General features: G+C 58.8%; 1 protein-coding gene across 1 annotated transcript in view; it reads right to left on the reverse strand.

Annotated features, from left to right (window-relative positions):
- Positions 1-20,824, reverse strand: part of SRCIN1 (SRC kinase signaling inhibitor 1) — a 57,938-nt gene that overhangs the window by 33,980 nt on the left and 3,134 nt on the right. The window contains exons 2-3 of the mRNA XM_058562034.1: positions 8,831-9,132; positions 5,585-5,683 (exon numbers count right to left, since the gene is read on the reverse strand). Coding sequence (XP_058418017.1) covers positions 5,585-5,683; positions 8,831-9,132 — 401 coding nt within the window. The remainder of the gene's footprint in view (positions 1-5,584; positions 5,684-8,830; positions 9,133-20,824) is intronic.

Consider the following 20,824-nt stretch of genomic DNA (forward strand, 5'->3'; position numbering starts at 1 on the left):
CTGGCCCTGGGGTGCCTGGCATCAGCAGACAAGATTCCCCAGGCCTCAGAGCCACTAGCAGAGGGGAGGGACACTGAGGGTCCTCGATGGGGGAAGGACACCAGGCTGGGGTGTCCTGTGCCACCTGACTGCTTTAATGGCAGAGAGGAGTTGGTCAGCAGCTGAGGGGAGGGGCACTGCTGGGATGGAGGCTTTTACCTGAGTTAGACCTTTAGGGTGGGGTGACACCAGGCTAGGGCTGGGATGAAGAGGTTCACTTGCCAGGGCCATCCCCATCTGAGCCACAATCCCCACCTCTCCCCCCAGTACTGGCTCCAACAGACACAAAAAATAGTCACATGCTAGGCAGAGGAAGGGGACAGCAAAGTCTGTGCCCTAGCCAACGCCTAGAACAATCGATGGACACATGCCCATGGATGTGTCCCATGGATGCCAGGGGATGCCCACAGGTGCTGAGGGGAGGGGAGGGGCTAGAGTAACAGGCTCCAGCCACAGCTGCCTGTGGCCACAGGAAGGGGAGGGGTAGCAGAGGAGTGGACACATGAGGGGCAGGCAGAGCCAGGCAGGGGGCACGGGGAGGTTTATGATGATAGTCACGTCTGCAGCCCCAGCAGTGATGGACGGCTCTGCAGAGAAGGCCGCCGTCCCTCGTCCACCACCAACATTACCCCGTGTACACACAGGCCACCCACGGCGCCCCGCGACACACAGGTCCCACGCTGAGCCATGCACAAACTCTCAGACATCCTCCGATAACGACATCGCCACAAACACACCCACAAAGGGACACAGTACTTGGTGAGAAGCCCTCCATGGTCAGAAACAACTCCAGAAACAACCAGAAACTCAGAGACAGAGATATTCATACACAGACAACCCCCAGTCAGACACAAACATGCCCCCCGCCAAGGCCCTGATTTGCTCACACACTCCCACAAGCTCTACTCCAGCCACAGAAACACAGACACTGGCACCATTCACACACCCCCTCCAACATCCCCCCAGAGTCACAGAAACACACAGCGACATGGATACTCAGTCACACGTATCTACACACACACACACACACACTGAGCTGCAGAAACACACAGCAGTCCACATACAGCACACACACACGAAAAGAAAGTCTCATCCCTCTTTCCCCCCGCTAGCCAGATCATGGTGCCTCTGGCCACCTCGGCCACTCTCCTGTGCCTATGGTGTCCCAGACATGATGTGTCAGGTAGGGGAACTCCTGGTTCAAAAGAGGCAAAGATGCCCCACCCTCAGCCGGCCCCCAGCGTCAACACATCTGACTGATACGTGCAGAGGGCTGGGGCCCACCTCCTGCCTCTGGGAGGGAGACAGGGATGGGGCCTGGCTACAGCCACACTGGCTCTGCCTCAACATGGGCCTGCCTCAGGGTCCCAAGGCTGGGCACGTCCACGGGGCAATCAGACCTGGAAGAGAGGAGTCACTAGCTGGGGCCAGGGGAGACGACAGGGTAGCATCAGTGCCACAGGAAAGGCCAGCCAAGTCCCGTTAGAGGGTAAAGATGGACGAGTTGCAGCGTCTGTGCCTGGCGAACTTGGAGAGGCTGCGATCAGAGTCCTGGGACTTTTGGCTGTGGCCTGTAGAGCACACGGAGTGAATCCAGGCCCTCCGTCCTCTCTGGAAAGTGGGAAGAATGATCCTCTTTCATGTTGGCCCCACCAGGAATGAGACACACAGTCTCCTGACAACTCAGTGTCCTGGGAGAGGGGAACCATAGTGGGGAGAGGTCCTTGGGGACCATCCTCTGTCTCTGCTTCCTTCCAGGGTGTTAAACCCATGGGACAGCCTTGGGTGACTGAGAGCAGGAGGCTCCTCCTCCGTTTGCTAAGGTGGGGCTCTCCCCTTCCAACATCCAGCGCCCTTTACCTCCTCGCCCTCTTCTTGGTTGTCTGTTCCCCCTGCCGTGCCCAGCACAGTGCCTGGTATATGGTAGACCCTCAACAAATATTTGACCATGAATGAATGCCAAGACAATAGGACCAGACATGGGAGGAGGGGGATGTCTCTGAATACTCTTGTCTGGCACCACTCCCTACATCTCCTGGCACGCAGCACTGCTCAGCCTTCTGGGCCTTTTCCCTGGGAATGTCCCAGCTCCAGAAACCCCCTGGAAGGAGGGCAGAGGGCAGGAAGAGCCCAAGAGAGGTGTGACTCTCCAAGCAAAAACCTCAATACCACGGCCAAGCTGTCTCCCGCCCCCATACTTGGGGGAGGCGGGGGCTGGGGGGTGGTGGGGGGTGGTGGTGGGGGAGGGTGGAGCGTCTCACCTTCCCAGAGGGCAGTGAGCAGGCAAAATAAAGAAAAGATTGAGTAGGAGAGACCCTGCCTGGGGAAGCACTTGTAGGGAAGAATCTTACAGGAGCCCAGGGGGGAAATGAGAGGTGTTCTAAGAGGATAAGATGGAAGCCAACCACCCACTCTCTAGGGACAAGGCTTTCAGAAACAGGGGTGGGAGGGCTTCTCCGGAGACCCAAGGAAGCAAGGCCAGGGAGTCCTGGAACTCCCTGGTGAGAAGAGAAAACAGCTTCTTCCCACTGGGAGCTGAGGAGTTAACTCCCTCCCTTCCCCACTCTAGGCGCCCTCAGTGGGGTTCTTCCCGTCCCCTGCAGCTGGTCCTTTCTCCCCCATCTCCCCCCCCCCCCCCCCCCCCCCCGTCTCCGTGCCCCAGGAGGGAGGGGGGCCGGGCCATGTCCCTCCAGGATCCTAAGTCCAGCCACCTGAGGTCTCTCCGCTCCCCTGGGCAGACATCCCTTGTGGGCTAGGTGGCTGAGTAACCCCTCCTTGACCTCGAGCCCCAACGACGCATCCTCCAGGAAGGAAGGACAACCAATGGGTCGCACCCCTACTCCTTAATCCCCTGGCTCCGCGTGCACCGGCGCACACGCCCACCTCTCAACTCCTGTGAATACGCGTCTGCGTAAACACCCGCCCCCCAGGCTGGGGCGACGTAACGCGCCCCCGCGGGCGCCAGCCTCCCACCTAGACGCACATGCCCGACCCCCGCCCCCTGGCCCGGAGTGCGCTCATGGACACCCTCACTTACTACCCCTTCCGGATGCAGAGTCGGGGGAGGGGTGCTGCGGGACCCGCGCTGCGCTGGGGGCGAGAGCGCACCCCGGGAAGGTCATGACTTTCCGAGGTTGGAGGTGGGGGCGCCAGCCGCATTTCGGGCTGGGGGCCTGGCCCATGCCGAAGGCTGCGAACGCGGTGGGGGAGGGGAGGGGGTGTTGCTCAGGGATCAGAAACCGCAACAGCCTGCGTGCCCCCACCCCCGGAAGGCCCCTGGGGCCCCCCATCTCGGTGCCCTCGCCCCCAGCGGAACCCGAGGCAGCGACCCCGGCCCCCGCAGCCGCTCCTCCTTACCTGCGGCCACAGGTGTATGTCGGGGGGCCCCAGCCCCAGGTCCCGCGTCGGGCGGGGGAGGAAGGGCAGCCCCCTACTCCCACCCGCCCGGGCTCTCCCCTCCCCCGGCCGCCTCCGCAGCCGCCGCCGCTGCCGGTGCCCTTTGCTGCAATGCGAGAGCCGCCGCCGCTGCCGAGCCGGCCCGGGCCCCGGTCGCCCCGGTAACCGCGACTCCACCTGGCGCGGCGCGGCGCGCCGCCGTGCACATCCTCTCCGGCCCCCTCCCCCGGCGCGGCCCCGCCGGCGCAGCCCCGCAAAGGAGCGGCGGAGGCTGGTGGCTGCGTCGCCGCGGTCACCCGATACGCCTGCCCGGGACTCGAGTTGCAGAAGGAGGGAGGGAGGTTAGACAGCCTAGTGGAAGCGGGGGAGGGGCCGCGGCTTGGAGGCTGGCCTCTGGTCCCCTCCCAGGGTCCTCTTCAGGCCCCTACTCCCAAAGGTCTGGCCTGGGGTTGGTTGGGGGGAGGGTGTCCTGCCTCCTGACGCGCCACCCTCGGAGCTCACAGCCTCTCCCCACCAGGGTCTCAGCTGTGCACCGTTGCCCTCTTAGCTCTCCCATGACTCAATTGCCAGCCAAGTCTGGGAAGCCTAGGATGCCTAAGTTTCCTTGATGGCCTCTGATCCTGCCCTGCTGTGTGACTCTGGAATTTGCTGAACGTCTCTGGTCCTGCACTTTACAAAAAGAAGCCTCAGACTCAGCCACAGGGAATGGAAAGTGTGATAAGCACTAAGTATCCAGTGCTGACAAGATCCTGTGCACAGCCACTTTTCTCCATAATTACAAAGCTGTGCGGTGAGGGTCCCTTCAAGCTCTCCCCCTTCCTCCATCAGAGCAGAGTCCACATGTGGACAGACCTAGAATCCCATGATCTGGGACAACTGAGCTCACCAGGTCCAGCCTCACTCCTCTCCATCACCCCAACCATACCTAGCCCCAAGACAGTCCATCGGGGGGAGGGCCTCTGTGTGCCCCAGGCACAACACACCTGTCCTCTGCCCCATCGCCACTCCTGCCCCAGCCCCATTTTGACCTCCACACACACTTGGCCACTCAGGACAAGTCTGTCCCACTTGCCATCCAGCCTTGGGGGTAGACACATCTTTGTTCCCCGAAGTTGTCAAGATGGGGCAGAGAGCAGGGAAAGGAAATGGGCCGAATGCCCTGTGCATGATGCCAAGTGGGCCAATCTGTTGCTAGACGTGAGTTACACTCAGCTGAAAGGTCCGTGCTCTGGACTCTTGTCCTTTTCCAGGCTGTCACATTTTTCCTTCTCCTAACTCGCCTTGAAAAAGCCAGGCCTTGCTGCGCCTCTCCAGGGGAGCAGGGTGTGTGAGGAAGTGAAGCTGGCACTCACGCTACCATTGGACTCCCTGCCTCTGCACCTCCTCTGCAGCCTATAGCTGAGCACCCTCAAGTCAAGGCCCCCTCAGGGCCCCCCTTTCCCACTGCAACTCTGACCCCTGGCCCCTTCTCCCCATTTGGGCCTTGGATGCCCGTTTTTCACCCATGGCAATGTCCAGGCCTGAGCAGGGAGCCCAAGCTCTCTAAGTGTGGCCCTGTCTAAGCTCAGACCCATCTTCCCATCAGGGAAACTGAGGCTTGATGAAGAATCAGGGAACAAGTTCAGGACAAACGGCTAGATGCCCAAGTCCTCTTAAAAATTTGAAACTAAGCCTGGAACATAGCAAGAAGGGTGGGAGAGAGACATCATGAAGAACTTCCTGATGATAAGACATCAGGGGAAGTTTGGGTCTGCTCAGAGATGGAAGGGTAGGGTGGGGATCAGGGAATGAGATGGTCTACAGTGGGGGTGGGGATTGAGTATAGGGCATAAGTCTCCTGAACACCTATGGGGGGAGGGTGGGAGAGGTACTCCTGTTTCAAGGAGAAAAGAATATAAAAATTTGTTTCAAAACCTCAAAAAATTCCTTCCCCAAAGCCAAACCTTGCCACGGGTTTGGGGAGGTGGTGGAAGGAATTAGACAATCAGGGGGAGAGTAGAGGGCATAGAAGTCTCCTGAAAATGGGGGCTCCTACATAAGAGAAAGGGATGCAAAATAAAAATCCTGGATACCCCCCCTCCAAAAAAGTCCTCCCCAAAGCCAAACTCTGCCGTGGGTTTGGGGGGTGGGGTGGAGGTGGGTGACTCACCTGGGCCGGCTGGCCAGCCCCGGAGGGGGCGGAGTCGCCATGGAGGTGGGAGCAGAGGGAGCTGAGGAGGCACACGGGGTCCACGGTCCAGCCGCCAACCTGTGTGTGCGAAGGGGGGGACACCCCATTAGGGGGAGCGGGCAGGAGCCGCTGGGGGGCTGTGACGGGGCGGAGAGGGGCATTCCTGGGGCGAGCTTTGGCACAGAGCTTACACCGCAGAGGGACCCTGCAATGCTGGCTAGTCCCTTACAAGGCTGGGTCTCTAATTAGAGCCCTTGGTCTGTTTCTGGATGTTTCTCTCCTGTCAGACTGGCAGCTCCGTGAGCCCAGGGGAGGGCCTTCCCCATCAGATACTCTCTGAAGTCTTTTTCTTCAATTCTTGAACACCTCTCTGTACACTCTGCCAGGGAGCTGTTCCTCACCTCTCCCCTCCTCCAGCTCTTCATTCCCTCCTCACTGAAGATGTTACCTCCTATCTCACAGAGATGGGAACTCACCCCAGTGTGCCTCTGTCCCCATTGCTTTCTTCCCTGCCATCTCAGAGGAAGCGACTTTCTTCTCCCACCCCAAGGCCACACCACACCTAAGGCTCGAAGCCCCTCCCCTCCTGATGCTTCCAGGACCTTCTCCCCATGGCCCTATTCCCCTCAGCATCCTCAAATTCATTCATCTTCATTCATCCCGCACACATTTCCTGAGCCAGCACTCTGCTCAGGCGCCAAGCATTCCACGGCAAATGAGACGGCTGGTGGTCCTACCCACTTACACGCTAAGGGAGGGAACGAATGAGGGAAGGAAGGAAGGAAGGAATTTGAGTGAGTGGCTGTGTTTTGATTCATTTACTAAGTATTTACCAAGTGCCTACTCTGTGCCAGTGAACATGCCAGACACATCTGAGGCCCTCAAACACGCCCACATCATCTCTCACAGGCCCGCTGCCCCTTGAGGCCGCCATCCTGTCTTCACCTTTTTCTGGCCAAACTTCCCCAGACAGGTCTGCAGCCAGGGGTCTGTTCCTTCACTACCTCCAATCTCCTCAACCCCTGTAACTGGCCATTACCTCACCACACCATGAGCAACGAGCTCAGTCCCCTCTGGACCCCCAGATCCTGGCCAGTCCCAAGGGCTGTTTCTCTCTCCCTGTCCCTCCTGATTTCTGAAGAGCAGGTGGCCCTCCTGCTGGGCCTTTCTCCTCTTCCTCATGTTCCTGGTTCCCCCTCCCCACCCCCACTGTCATGGTTGTGGGCCCCCTCCCCTCTCAGTCTCCATTCTGCCTTGGTGACCACGCTTATAGCCCAGCTCCACTTCCATTCTGCCCCGATCATGCTCAACCCTCCTCCTGGAGCTGAGCTCCCTTCAGAGTCTTGAGCTATGCCTGTGGTGCCTAACGGATACCCTGTGAATGCCCTACCCACGCCTCAGACTCATCTCCCATATTCCTGACCCCCACCCCCCAAACGTTTCCCTCCCAACCCTCTCATTTCTCCCCAAGGCACCAACATCTCCCTGTCACCCAGGTTTTTCTGTCTGCCTCCTAGGTCCAGGCAGCAAATAAGCCTTACTCAGTCTTCCTCCAACCCCTTTCCCTTCGTCCTCCCTGATGCTCTCTTCCTCCTCTCCTCCTGCCTCCAGCCCTCCTCGTGCCCTCCTATTCACCATCCAAAAACAACCACAGCCCTCCTAGCCACCAGCATCTGGCCCCACTTTTCCAGTCTGCCCCCACACCTCACACTGCCCCCCTCCCCTGAGCCTTCTGCACCAGCCAGGGGGACCTCTGTGCCAGTCCTCAAGCCAACGCAGGCCTCTGCTCCCCTCCCCTCTCCACCTCCTAAAACAACATTCTCTTCCTCTATGCCTATTCAGACCTTTTTCATTTTTCTAAGCCTAGATTAGCTACCTCCTCCTCCAGGAAGCCCTCCCTGATCAGGCCTGCCAACCTGATCTTCCCTCCTCCAAACACTCTCCCAACTGACTGTGCCCCTCATACTTAAGTTAAACCATCCTTTTACCCCATCTAGATCACAAATGCCCCTTCCCCCTCCTCCCAAGCCAGAGCACAAAGGGAACCCACTGAGAGGGGATCCCTGAGGGTGGGGCCATATCTCCTTCATCTGTGACTCTCCCTTATCCCAATGGCAATTCTGCTCCCAGGAGAACTCTGGAGCTGGGAAAAGGTAAAAGCCAGACAGAACTGAAGGTGATATCAGGGGGCAGATAAATACCAGAAATGTGCCAATGTGTCCTGTTCCCTGCAGTGAGGATGGGGTAGGGACACTCTTCCCTTTCCCAGCCACACCTAGCAGTACCTGGAAAGGTGGAACAGAGCAAGACAGGTGTGGGAGCAGGGACTGACATCCCGAGGCTCAACTGAAAGGATGTGGATGGGATGCACCACCCTCCCCTCGGTCCCCTCTCCCACAGTGGACAATGCACAGCAGCCCTCAAGGTACCTCACCAATGTGGGACTGTACGCAGATGGCTAGTCCCAAGAAAGAACTTTCCTACAGACAAGGTCATATGTGGATGCAGAGATGCATCCAGGAACCCAAGGATCTGGGAGAGATTTAAAAGGGAAGCATCCCACTCCACACAGAAGGAGACAGGTCCTGGTCCAGAGGCAGAAGCCCTGACTCTCCTCTAAGCCTTACTGATGGCAGGAGAGAAACCAAGGCACAGAGAGAGGAGGCCTCTAGCTCAGAGTCACACAGCGAGTCTTGGGGGAAGAAACAGGGCAGGGAGGGAAAAGGCCCAGGTGACCTGGGCTCCGTTCTCCCAGGGGCTAGGGCACATCAGACCAGGCCTTCTGAGCCCCCGCGGCCTGACCTTCCCTCAGGGGCCATATCACAGAGGTGCCGACCCCAAGGTCTCAACCCCACGGCTGGATGGACCCTCAGACTCAGACCAGTCAGTCCCCAAGCCTGTCCCCTCTTCTTCCTACCCATGCCCTTGGCCTCCAAGACACGCCTTCCTGCCCCTCTGCCCAGTCAAACAGCCTGAAGGTAGAGGGGGGGCTCTCTGCCCAACCCCTGCTCCAAATTCCAGGGCTGCAGGCTGAGCCTCCACCCCCTTCCTCCCTAGGCTCCAGAAAGGCCAACCAGCTGGGGCACATCCCAACTCCCCCCTACCCCCTCTCTGCCCCCGACCCCCCTCGGAATGGAGATGAGCCTGGGGGCAGGGGAGCACGGGCTCAGACCGCTTCCCTGCCCGCTCCTCGCTGCCCCCAGCCCGCAGCCGGCCCCCACTCACCTGCTCTCGCATCCTGTCCTGCTGACCCCGCAGGGCCAGGGCGTGCTGGGGGTACTTGCTCTTCAGGTGGTCCATGAAGGCATCGCGCTTGCGGTCGGCATCCGCCTTCTGGAGCCCGCTGAGCGCCTCCAGGCTCTGGGCGGCGATCACCGTGTGCCGTCGCTCCGACGTGTGCACCAGCCCCACGTTGGAGAAGCGCCGGCCCCCGCTGCCCGCGCCGCCCCCGCCCCCCAGGGTCCGGTACTCCCGCGGGTATTCGGCATCATCCGCAGACAGCATGGGGGGGCTGCTCCGCTCCGGATCTGCGAGAGGGGAGAGGGAGCACGGGGTGGGGGGGCGAGTGGTCACGGTGCGCCCTGCCTCAGGCCACCCATCACTCACTGGGGGTCACTGCGGGGAGGGGTGCCTGGGTGAGGCAGGGGCTGCCCACCTCTCAGTAGGGGACAGAAGGAGGCAGAACGGGAGATGGGGTGGAAAGTGAGCCTAGAGGGCCAAGGAGGGTGGGGAGCAAGGGCAGGGTCCAACATCTTGCTCTTCTGCAGTTGGGTTTGGAGGGATAATGACTGTGTGGTGAGGTGCTGTCCTTTGGGGCCAAGGAGGGGATGGAAGCAGGGGTCCTGGGCACCTCTCTAGCCACACACCCCCTTCCTCCTTCTTAAAGCTGGTGTGAACAGGTGAGGGAAGGGGAGTTTTCTTTTAGATGCTTCCTGAAATATGTGGAAAGGAGCCTGCACTGTCTTCCTTTCAGAAGCATACTCTAAGGAGGTGGGGGGGTCCAAGGGTGGGGGGAACCTAGCCTCCTCCCTCAGACTAGCACGTCCAGGACACACTTGTCCTATCAGGACACACTTGTCCTAAAGGATGGGGGTTGGCTTGGAAAGGGGCCAGGGCTAGGATACGTCGGGGGGTGGGGGCAAAGATCACACTCCGGGCTTCCCAAGGAGACAGAGGGCCAGGGTCTGGGGCATGGGACCCCCATTCCCCTCCCTCCCCAGAGACAGACAGATGGACAGACAGGAGAGGCTGGGCACAGAGGACAGTGAGAGATGGATTTGGGACAAACTCAAAGGAAAAAGAAAGCAGACAGAACAGCTCAAGCCCTCCCCCGGGACCCTCCCCTCACCCCTCCCCTCCCTTTCTTCCATCAGCCCTCCCAACATACGTACAAGTTCAAGACCTGTAAGGAACGCACAGGGGACAAAGGACAGCACAGAAGCGAAAAAAAGAGAAGGCCGGGGGTTGAGGTCTCCAAGCGGAACTCTGAGTCCCTTCCTCACATGCCCACCAGCCCTGAGCTCCTGGCCTCCCCGGGCCCAGCCCTGCTGTCTCCCACCCTCCAGCCTCAGAGCTGAACTTCCCACAGCCCAGGAGGGGTCAGTGGTTCCAGAGTGTCACCCACGCCGTGGGAGGAGTTGCTGGGGCCTACCTCAGCCACATTCCTGCCCACAAAACAGATTTGCCCTCCCTCATCCCCAGAGGTCACCCTCGCTGGGAGATAAACAGAGTCTCCCTGGCACACCCCCAGCTGCACCAGCCTCAAAGCGCCCCCCAAGCAGAGCCTACGTCTGGGCACATCAGGCCCTGGAGCAGACACATGCACCCCCATGCAGGGCAGACTCCCAGGGCCAACTGAGGCAGAGGAGCAGGAGGCTGGGGATCCTGGGACCCAGCCAGGTTCCACCCAGCCCAGCCCCTCGCCGGCCCCCTCCCTCCACACATCCACTGCTCATCAGGCCCGCTGCCAGGCCTCAGTCACGGCCTCTTCAACCACAGGAGGAAAGACAAGATTCAGCCACATTTCAGGAAAAGCCACTCCTTGCCCAACACACACACACACACTCCTCCCTGGGCTACAGCCGAGGCATGTGGATCTGGGGGACAGAACCCTAGACGACCCAGCACCTGCCACCAAACCAAGGGAAGACCAGCTCCTGTGGACAGAGTCCACAGCTTCCAAGGGCCTGACTGACCACCACCATCACGGCCTGGGAGCCTCCCAACACCCTGTCGGGGGGTGTTACTATGGCCCCATTTCAGAGATGGGGCTACCAAGCTCAGGGAAGTCCAGTGACATGCCCAAAGCCACAGTGAGTGGTGGAGGCCAGATCTGACCCCAATATCTATTAGGTTCGTGTCACCTGCTCCCACCACACTTTCCTTGCCAGATGACAATTGTTTATTGATGAAACAATGACAATACCACACAGCACTGGGTGCTCTTCCTTGTTTACCTGCTGCCTGCCCACCTTGGCGCTGGGTCTGGGTTCCCTCCCTCTCCCTCCCCAGGCATCTGCCCCTCTCATCGCAGTCGCCACCCTCTGTTCTGCTCCTCAAAGTGAGGTCCAGACACACAAGAGATGACTTTGGGAGGAACATCATTTCATAGTTTAATAGTTATGCCTTTATTTTCATAAGGATTAGAAAAAAAACCATTAGAAGGTCCAACCACCGATTTCATGGATATCATTCCTTGGGATGGTAGAGAGAGAAGGTTTCCTTTTAAGAAAATTTATTTAAGTTCAAAGTGAGTTAATGAAAAACATTGAGTTCATACAGTGCCACGGTTCCCTGAAAGGGAGGAAATTTGTGAAGATGGCCCCTGACTGAGTGAGGCTGGGAACTCTGGGGCCATCTTCACGAGGGCCCAGTCCCTGCCCTTGAGGAGCTGGTGGCAACTCAGGGTGGCCAGTGAATGTGGCTGAAAGGGAGTGACCTGAATAACCATCCAGGATGAGGGGCCAGGATGGGGCCCAGTGCTCTGGGCGCTGGAGAAATAGCCCCAACCGGAGGCAGGGGGCTGCCTCCCATGACCCTTGACCTCCCTCCTTCTCCACTGCCCCTCACCACCAGCTAGAGGTTTGCAACCTCATCAGGTACAACTGAGCAGGAGGAGAACCTCCATGGCCAAGGGCCCTGGACACTCCGTAGCCCTCTCTTCGCCCAGGCAGGGCCAGATTCTGCCCACGGCCTTGCTGCTGAGACCTGGCTGGAGAGTTCAGCCCTGAGCCCTGCCTGAGCCAGAGGGACCCCTCCCCTTGTCCAGAGCCCAACAGCCAGGCTCATGGTGCCCTCCGAGGGCTCTGGACACACACAGGTGCACTGGGCCAGATCCCATTCTCATCTGCCCTCCTGCCCTTCTGTCCTCCTAGCCCCAGAAGAGCTGCTCATCCCCACCCCCACCCTCCACGCCAGCACTTCCGTCCCCGGCTCCTAGGTGGAGACCTCAGTCCCGCGTCAGGGGTGGGGCACACAGTATGCCAGCCTGAGAGGGGCGGGACTGTGGGGAGGTCTGGAGTCACCCAGGCTCTCCCTGGTTGATTAAAGGGCTGGCCGGGAGGGGTGCCGGCTCCTAGAGCAGGCACAGGGAGGGTGGAGCGGAAGCAGCTGCGGACGGAAGACATGTGCTCGCAGCCCTATCTATGACTGCAGTCCCATAAATCTCACACGGGTGGGCGGGGTGGGGAGAGGGCTGCTGAGCAGGTCTGGACAGAGTGGAACAAGGACTCACTCCTCGCTGCCTCCTCGAGGTCAGGGCTCACCCCTCAGGTGCCCAGACATTATCGGAGGGAGGGGTCAGGGGTGGGGCAGGAGCCTGGTTCTGGGGGGTGGTAGAGACAGAGGAGGGGGCAGGAGAGACCAACTGCTATCCCTGAGGGGCAGTGGGAAGGAGCGGCTTTGATTTGAAAAGCTTTAGAATCTGTTTAAGAATCTTCCAGATCCTTGACTTTATTTAACAAGGACAGAAACTAGAGTAAGGAAGAGGTGAGGTGCCTGCGTAACCCAGGTGTCCTATCTCCCTGCTCTGTGCATATTTCACTCTTTCCTGCAGGGCCCCGGGGGACTGGGAGGACTAGCCTGGGCTTCTGGGTTGGGGGCCATCGTGCTACCCTTAGGAGAAGGAGGCCCGTGGGGGCTTGGAGGGCTCAGGCATAAATTTCTCTCTTTGAGCCAGCCCCTGCACTTGAGGTCAGAGCCTTGGGAGGAAAAACAGGCCAGAGACACTCTGGGTTTAGAGTCAGCTTCTTCCCTGAGGGACTCCAGGTTAGCCATTCACTTAGTTATCTGTTCAGTCAACAAGTCTCTTCCCTTTCGGAGCCGGAGGGCACTAATCTGTAAAATAGAGATGTTAACCTCTAAACCCTGCCCCTGGGCACTGAGCGAGAAGCTGGCAAGACAATGGAGGAAAGTACATTGTTTTGAATTAAACCCATTCCTGGCACGTGGGCTGTTGGGCCCTAGCAGGACAGCCTTCCCATTACCCCTGCTCCTACTCCAGCCATCAAGTCCTCGGGGCGGCCCTGACCCTCCCTGGACTGAGCAGCCCAGTGAAAGCCCAGATCGATTCCAATGTAGCAGGCAGCCGGCTCTGGGCAGCGCGGCCCTGAGCAGATCAATGCTTCCCGCTCAATAGCAGGGGGGGTGAGGCATCCATCTGGGCAGGGGTCTGAGGAGGGGCGGGGGGGCGGATGGGACAAGGAGGCCTTGAGGGAGTAAGCAGAGCTGGGTTTACTGGGGCAAGAACGTGGGAATTGAAGGACTCAGGTGGAGAGGCGGAGGCAGGGAGCTCTGAGGGAAGGGGAAGGGTGGGGAGGCCCCGGAGGGGGAAGCAGAGCTGGGGTACTGGTGAAGGGGCACGGGGTATGGGGGTTCAGGGAGCCGGAAAGATAAGTTGGGGCTAGAGGGTTTGGCATCTCTCCAAGAACCTTCAGTGTGCATGGCCCACCCTAATTTTCGAGTCAGAGATGAAAGTGCCCCGGACTGGTGAAATCCAGCTCAGAATGAGCGGAGGGAACGAGCCTGAGGCTGCGGTGACCGGGAAGAGCTGTGTGCCCCCTAGTGGCCGGCGGAGGATAAAGGCGCAGGTGCTTGGGAAGAGAGCCACATTGTTATTTGCTCCACCAATTCCAAATTCCAGGTTTATTTATGAGCCTGATTTATTTTTATCCTCCTCTGCATTCTTTTACATGAGATCACTGTAACTCATGATGAGAATTAAGATCCCCAAGTTTTAGTGACACCATCTCATAAGCCATCAGCCCAGCCCCACCTGGAGTCTTTACTCCAGATGTCACCATCTACTCCGTCCTCTGGCCGATGCTGGGCAACATTCACACATGACATCATCTTCAGAGGAAGAGAATGTGGGGGAGAGGGGGAGGGAGAGGGAAGAAGAGAGAGGAAAGGGAGAAAGTAGAGGGTGAGGACCCTCTCAGCTCATGACCTGGAGTTGAGGTCCCTGTCTCCCTCTCCCTCGAGATGGAGAGGCTGCACAAGATCTCTCCCTTGAGGACCTGACAGGCCTCACACATGTGCCCCCAGCCATTGCCTGGGCAGAAGTGGGAGCTGAGTACCAGCTCAGGGAGCCCATAGGCCCCCGGGCTGGATCTCAGTGAGGTCCTCAGGCAGGGCAAGGGGAGGGGTGCATGGAGATTGCTGGAAGGGTGGAGGGCCTGGCTCAGACCCCAAAGTGCCCTGCCCACACGCTCACACTTGAGCACATGCAGCTCGAGGCTCCCCCAGTTCCACCGTCTGCAGCCAAAGCAAGAGGAGCCCAAGTCACCCAGGAGGAGCCCTGAGGAGACTGCCACCATCAATTGTGCCTAACAACTCCATCCTGCTGGGCGCCTGCCTGCTGCAGTCAGAAAGCACACTGTGCTGGGAGGTCAGAGGTCAGAGAACCAAGGTCAAGCTTGGCAGAGGCTGTGTGAACCTGGATCAGGTGAGGGGATCATCCCTTGCCCCGCCCTCTCTGTCTTTGTGTGCCCCTCGCTCTGCGCTCCTTGTGTGCCCAGGCCCCTCCGTCCTTGCTGTCTGTCTGTGGGTCCTTGGAGCAGAAGCCCATCTGTGTCTGTTTTCTAAAACCATCTTTTCCGCCCCATACCACAGCAACCAAAGTCATTTTCCGGGCAATTGCCTTTCTGTAAACATTCCTGTGTAATATCCCCCCAAATTGCTAATGCCCAGCGCCCTGTTGAGTCTTCCTGTCACTCCAACCACAGCCTCAGAGGTGGGGGCGGGTGGTGGGAGGAAGGGCGATCAGAGGGAAGGAGGCAACTGGACTGAGAATTAGGGACAGGGATTCATGTCCAGTTCCTGGCATGGGGCAGGGGTGTGCTCAGAAACCCCCTCACCTGCCCCCATGTTTCCCCATTCCCCACCAACCCAGCACCACCCCCCGGAATGTCAGCCACCTTAGGAGAGCCTGTCTGGACAGAGGGCAAACAGAGAGGAAGGGGGAGGGGAACCCATGGGAGGGAGGCCTGGGGGGAAAGGGAGCTGACTTGAAAGCATTGGGGAGATGGTTAGACAATAAAGGTGACTTCCGGGTGACTGGGATCAGGGACACTCAGAGACAGGGGCAAGGCCAGGCAAGATGTCATCATTGGGTCCCCAGGGAAGGCCAGCTCCCCTCCCCCCAAGGTGTGAGAGGCCAGACAGAGAAGTGGGAAGAGGCCAGGTAGAGCCCATCCCCCCCAAGATGGACCACTTCCTAGGCCCTGCCGTGGTGGGGGAAGGTGGACAAGGCAAGAGGGTGTCAGAGGCAGGGTGGTCCTTGGCTGCTGACACACCTGATGCCCCCTCTCAACCCCCAGCATTCATCTACAGAACTACTGTGGAGAAGGGCCTGGGGCAGGATGATTCTCCTCACAGCACAAGGGAAACTGAGGACCAGGGAGGTTGAGTGATGTAACAAGAGTCACTGAGTGGACTCCCTCCCCTGGGGCTGGGGAGGAGGGGGTGAATAGGACCGTGGCCCATGACCCCCTGGTCTCTCCCACCCCCATGCCCAGGGAGCCCTGCTACCCCTCAGCCCCAGGGAAGCTGGGCCTCTGGACTCAGGTGGGGTGTGGGGCAGGGATGACAGAGCCCGAGGGAGCCAGGAGGCGGGGGAAGGAGCAGGCGCTGCCAGTCACAGCTTCACACAGGCAGAGAAACACAAACCAATTTACACAGATTTAAAACCCACCGAAGGCCACTTAGTTGGTAAACGAGTCGGAATCTAATTAAAAGACCTTGTCAGGGCTTGGGTTGGGAGAGCTCACCTGCCTAGGAGGAGATTGGGGGGCTCGGTGGGGGGGAACTGGGACCCAGTAGAGCTGCTCCCAGGAGAGCTTCTGGGGCTTTCCCCAGGGAGAGAGAATTTGAAAGAGAGGGTGTTAGGCCCCCGGGGGCGGGGGTGGGCGGGCATTGCCCCAGCCAGATGCTCCCTCTGCCAGCTCTTCCTTCTCACCCATCCCTTGGCGGCTGATTCTGACCACTTGCTAAGACTGGGAGCACCCCCAGGGCACAGCCTCTTCCCTCAAACTGGGCACACCCCAGGGCAGGGCCCATGTCTTCCTCTCAGAATGGGTATACTCCCAGGGTAGGGGCCATGTCTCCCCCCTCAGACTAGGGACCCGCCTAGGACAGAGCCTTGTCTCCTCCTCAGACTGGGCACTCCCTAAGGGCAGAGCCTGTGCCTCCTCTCTGAGGGGCCCTAGGGTAGGGCCCCTGTTGACTTTATTAGATTGGAAGTTCCCTCAGAGCAAGGCCCTCGTCTCCTCCCTCAGACTGGGGGCCTCCTTGATGGCAGAAGTACCACTCTATCCAGATTGGGTGGTCTTGCCAGACAGAAGTGGGCAGGGTGAGGAGATCCACAAGCCACCTCAGGGGCAGAGCAGGGAGCCTGGGGACAGTCAAAGATGCCAGGCTCAGCCTTGGTGCCATCTCCACCACCCACCCTGGCTGTGCATGGCTGTGGAGTCCTTATTTTCTTCTACCTGCTGCCCTTCTCCGTGCCGCCCCCCCAACAACATCCACAGACCACACAGCAGAGCAGCCCTCTGACCCCGGCAGCGTGAGGCCTCCCTCCCTGCAGCTCTTATCCCTGAGGCAGGAGGAGTGAAGTCTCAAAACTCTTCTGCTTACCCCACCTGTGTCTTGAAAACCATGCTCTCTCTCCCTACAGCCGAACGCCTTTCACAGAAGGAAACTAAGGCCCAAAGAGTGAACCTGACTCAGTCATAGGAGCTGGAGGAAGAGCCAGCAATAGAGCCCAGGCGTCCTGACCCCCAGGGACAAGGATTTTTCCATTCCATTATGCCACTTCTCAGAAAGCAATCGCCAGGGGAGCCCCTCTCCAGGCCATGAGCCCCAGGAGGGCACAGACTAACAACCTCCTTAGGAGGAATCGGCAGCGAGGTGGAAAACATGCCACAGCACCCTGGGCCCAAAGGAGAGAAGAGCCGTGAGTCACGGCCCAGCCACACCCCCAGGAGCACCCCCAGCCCAGTGGATGCTCACCACACAGACATCAGGGTCACCGCGTGGCGTCCTGACCACACTCCTCAGATGAGACCCCCACTCCTTGCAAAAGGGCCAACAAACCAGCGCCCTACTGAGAATTTCAGATATACAATTCTCCCTCTTCTCCCCATACTTCCCCCCCAGCACGAAAAGCTATGGCATTACCAAAATCACTGAATTTGGGGGTGAGAAAGCTCTGTTCAAACCCAGCCCTGCCACTGACTAGGTGTGTGACCTTGAGCAGGTCAGCAGCCTCTCTGAGCCCCAGTCCTCTTATTTGTTTTTTAAAAAAGCTAATAACACTCAGACAGGCGTGCAGGTTATGCACTGCACAAAGGCACCGGCCCTGGGAGCAAGAGGGGGAAAGTTTCTTCCTGATCTGCCCAATCGCCTGATTTCCTTTCACTCTACTGTCAGAGTTTTATCAGATGTAGGACTGTAGGATTTTGATTTTTAGCTACTAACGAAGATCTGGCTAATTGGCTTTCTCGGGAAGGGAGGGGGCGGAGATGTGGAGGGGAGCATGTCACCCCCAGTCTGAAGCTGTTGCTGGAAAAGCTGGGAACAGCCCTGGTGTGTGCCCACATGGAGCCGCGTTAACAAGCTAAGTCCTGCATGGCATCTTCACTGTCACATGCCCCCGGAAGGTGTCCTGTCGGCTCCACACCTCCTTGGAGAGGCAGCGGAGAGGAACACGGGCTGTGAGGACGGGAAGGAGGGAACATGAGACGGCGGGAAGGGAGGGAGGCAGAGGCCTGTTCTCCCAGCTCTGCCACCACTCTGAGGAGGCCACCAGAGCTCCTTCTCTCCCAGGGGACACTCGAGCCTCAGGGTGCTTGGGGGGGGCAGCAGATGTGGGCTGAGGGAACTTTATCATGCCCCTACAGCTGCCCGGGGCTGAAAACAGAGGGAGACGTCTGTTCCCAGAGGGAGAGACCACAGTCTGTTGGAAGTGAGGGGTGGGAGCCCCATCCATCACCCCATCTCACCACAAGAAAGTGTTATCAATACCCAGTGTTCATCAAGGGCCTCATAAATGTTGCCTTGCTGGACCCCTCCAGACCCTCCTCAGAGACACCACCCTTCATGGTCAGGCTCTCTCTAGGAGGCCTTTTCTCTGTCAGCACCCAGACAGCTCCCTCAGCTACCAGAATGATCAGGGTCCTGGGGGCTCCAGACTCCACACACTCGCTCAGTTGCTCAGGCACACACTTCGGCTCCCTCAGGCTTCTATCGTCATACCTGTGCACTACGGTGCACACCCACGTGCCCAGCACATGCTCACCAACACATACTCTGTCACAGACTGCATGTCCTGCACCCACCACAGGCATCTACACCCACAGGGGCACACCTGGCCCAGCCAGGACTGAGGTCACCACACAGATGCCACCCTGACTCACCACTCTGCCGTCGTAGATGCCCCGTGGACAAACAGGGCGCTGTGCCTACGCACACACATCATGTGCATTTAGGACCCCTGAGAAACTGCAGTGCATCTGGAGGCTCCCTGAAGTGCCAGGTTGATGCGTCTCCAGCTTGGGGTGCAAGATAGTGGGGACCCCATTTGCCCATCCTGAGTCCAGCGACGCCTTCTCAGGGAGGCAACTTCCTCGCCCCTATCCTGCTTTGCCAAGTTCAGGGTTTCCTTGCTGAAGTGAGGTCATTTACATTCTGTCTTGAAATAGAGGGATGGGCCCAATGACCTCGAGGCCACTCCGCTCTGACCAACGTTTAAGCAGCGAGGCGATGCCGAGGACTGAGATGCTCCTCTGGGGCCTGCACACCCCCAGCCCTTGTTCTGCCTCTACAGGGGCTCAGCCTCTTCCACTAGGGCGAGGGGCTAGTGGGCTTTTGACCCGCTTCCACCTGCTGCTGAAGGTTGAAGGCCAGGGCTGCTGGGCTCCAAGGCTCAGCCCTCACCTCCCAGGTGAATTACTCTACTGCCCCACAAGCCAGCATGCACCAACAGCCACATCTGCACCTCCTTATCTCCCCTCCCTAGGGAGGCCAAGGTTAGTACCACGAGAGACTCTGGGGGATGGCGGAGGAGGGGAGCTCGCAGAAGGCAAGAGACTCAGCAAGTTTCCTGCCTGACTGCTGGGCCCAGGCTGACCAGGGAAGCCTGATCAGATACCAGAGGCATATTTTAGAAGTTCCCCCTGTTGTCTAACCTGAATCCTCCCACCAGAGCAGGGTCCAGGAGGGTGGAGCACAGCTGGAAGGCAGAGGAGAAATAGAGTCTCCCCTTCCATCTGCAAAAGACTCCAAGACTGCAACCTTCTCTTCTCAGTTAAACCCACTCGTCCATCTGGAGTGAAGAGGTTTCAAGTTAGCTCCAGGCTTGCTGGATGCCGTGGGAAACATGGGCCAGCCATGCACGATACCACTCCAGATAACCTCCCATTCAGGACACTCTACAAGGGCTCTTGGAACCAGTACTCATTCAATTCTCCGAGTCACCTAGTGACATTACACGGGTGAGGAAGCAGAGGTTCAGGAAGGGGTGACTTGTCCAAGGTCAGAGTTGATATGTGGAGGAGCCTGATCTCAACTGTGGGGGTCTCAGCCCATATCCCCCTGTTTCCCCTGCACCCTGCTACCCCTGAGGAAGATGCTGATTCTGCCACCACGGCATCCATGAGTCTTTGTCCAAGCCGTTGGGCCAGAGCCCCTCACATGCCCTCAGTCTGTCCAACTGCCTGAGAAAGGAGCATTCAAATGACCCTCCTCCCCAGCAAAGCACAGAGACCCTCAGCCCCATCCTCTTGGGGGCGGCCTCCCACCGGAAGAGCCAAAGGGACTCCTCCCCAGGGCAGGGCCAAGTGGGGTGGAGTGGAGGGGTTGGTGGTGGTGGCAGGGAGCAGAGCTGCCCCAGGCCACAGAAGCCCGGGCTGGGAAGGGGGTCTCACAGCCCTGAAAGAACCTCTAGGGGACCTATCTTTCCACAGCCCTCTCCTGACACCTTAGCTGGGGACAGAGTCTTTCCAGCCCCTGCCACAGGCTGTGCCGAGACAGGAGAGCTGCAAGCCCTCCCCATTTCAGGAACGCCATCCAGCCAGGGCTTGGATACCTCCAGGAATGGAGAACTCGTTATATCCAAGGCACCAATCATTTTGTGGGGCTCTTCTTTCCTTAAAATGAGCCAGAGTTTGTGCCCAAGGCCCTCAGAGGGGCCCAGGAGCAGGTCATGACCTCTTCCTTTGGAGCAAGATGGAGGCTCCTGAACCTGAATCTTCTCTGCTAGCCCAAAACCTCAGGTCCTTCCTTCTGTGGCCTGGCTTCAGCCCCTGCCATCTACACTGCCCTCCACTGGGTGAGCACAACATTGCCACCACCTCTCTTAGTTGGTGGCCTTCAGAACTGCTCCAGTGGTCGAGATGAGGTCTGAGCAGCCCAGGTGACCCCTCTCTACTTCAGCCCTCTACAGCCCTCCTGCCCCCAGCATGTGTGCAGGGGAAACAAATGCCCAGGGCATACCCAGCCCTGTTCTGCAACCAGAACGGACCTTCCTGGCCTCCTGCTCCTAACTCTCTGGCCTCCCCTGACCTTGGCCCTGGGGGCCAACTTTACTCCTGCCTGGGATGGATGACTCTCCTGGCAAGGTCAGCCGAACCTGCCTGCTCCTTCCAGGCACTTCCATCTCCCTCTGGTGCCTGGCCTTGTAATGTCATTTGAGGAGTCTGCTCTGGTCTTAGCCCTTTCCCA

Source organism: Diceros bicornis, chromosome 18 (assembly GCF_020826845.1).
Source record: "Diceros bicornis minor isolate mBicDic1 chromosome 18, mDicBic1.mat.cur, whole genome shotgun sequence".
NCBI lineage: Eukaryota > Metazoa > Chordata > Mammalia > Perissodactyla > Rhinocerotidae > Diceros > Diceros bicornis.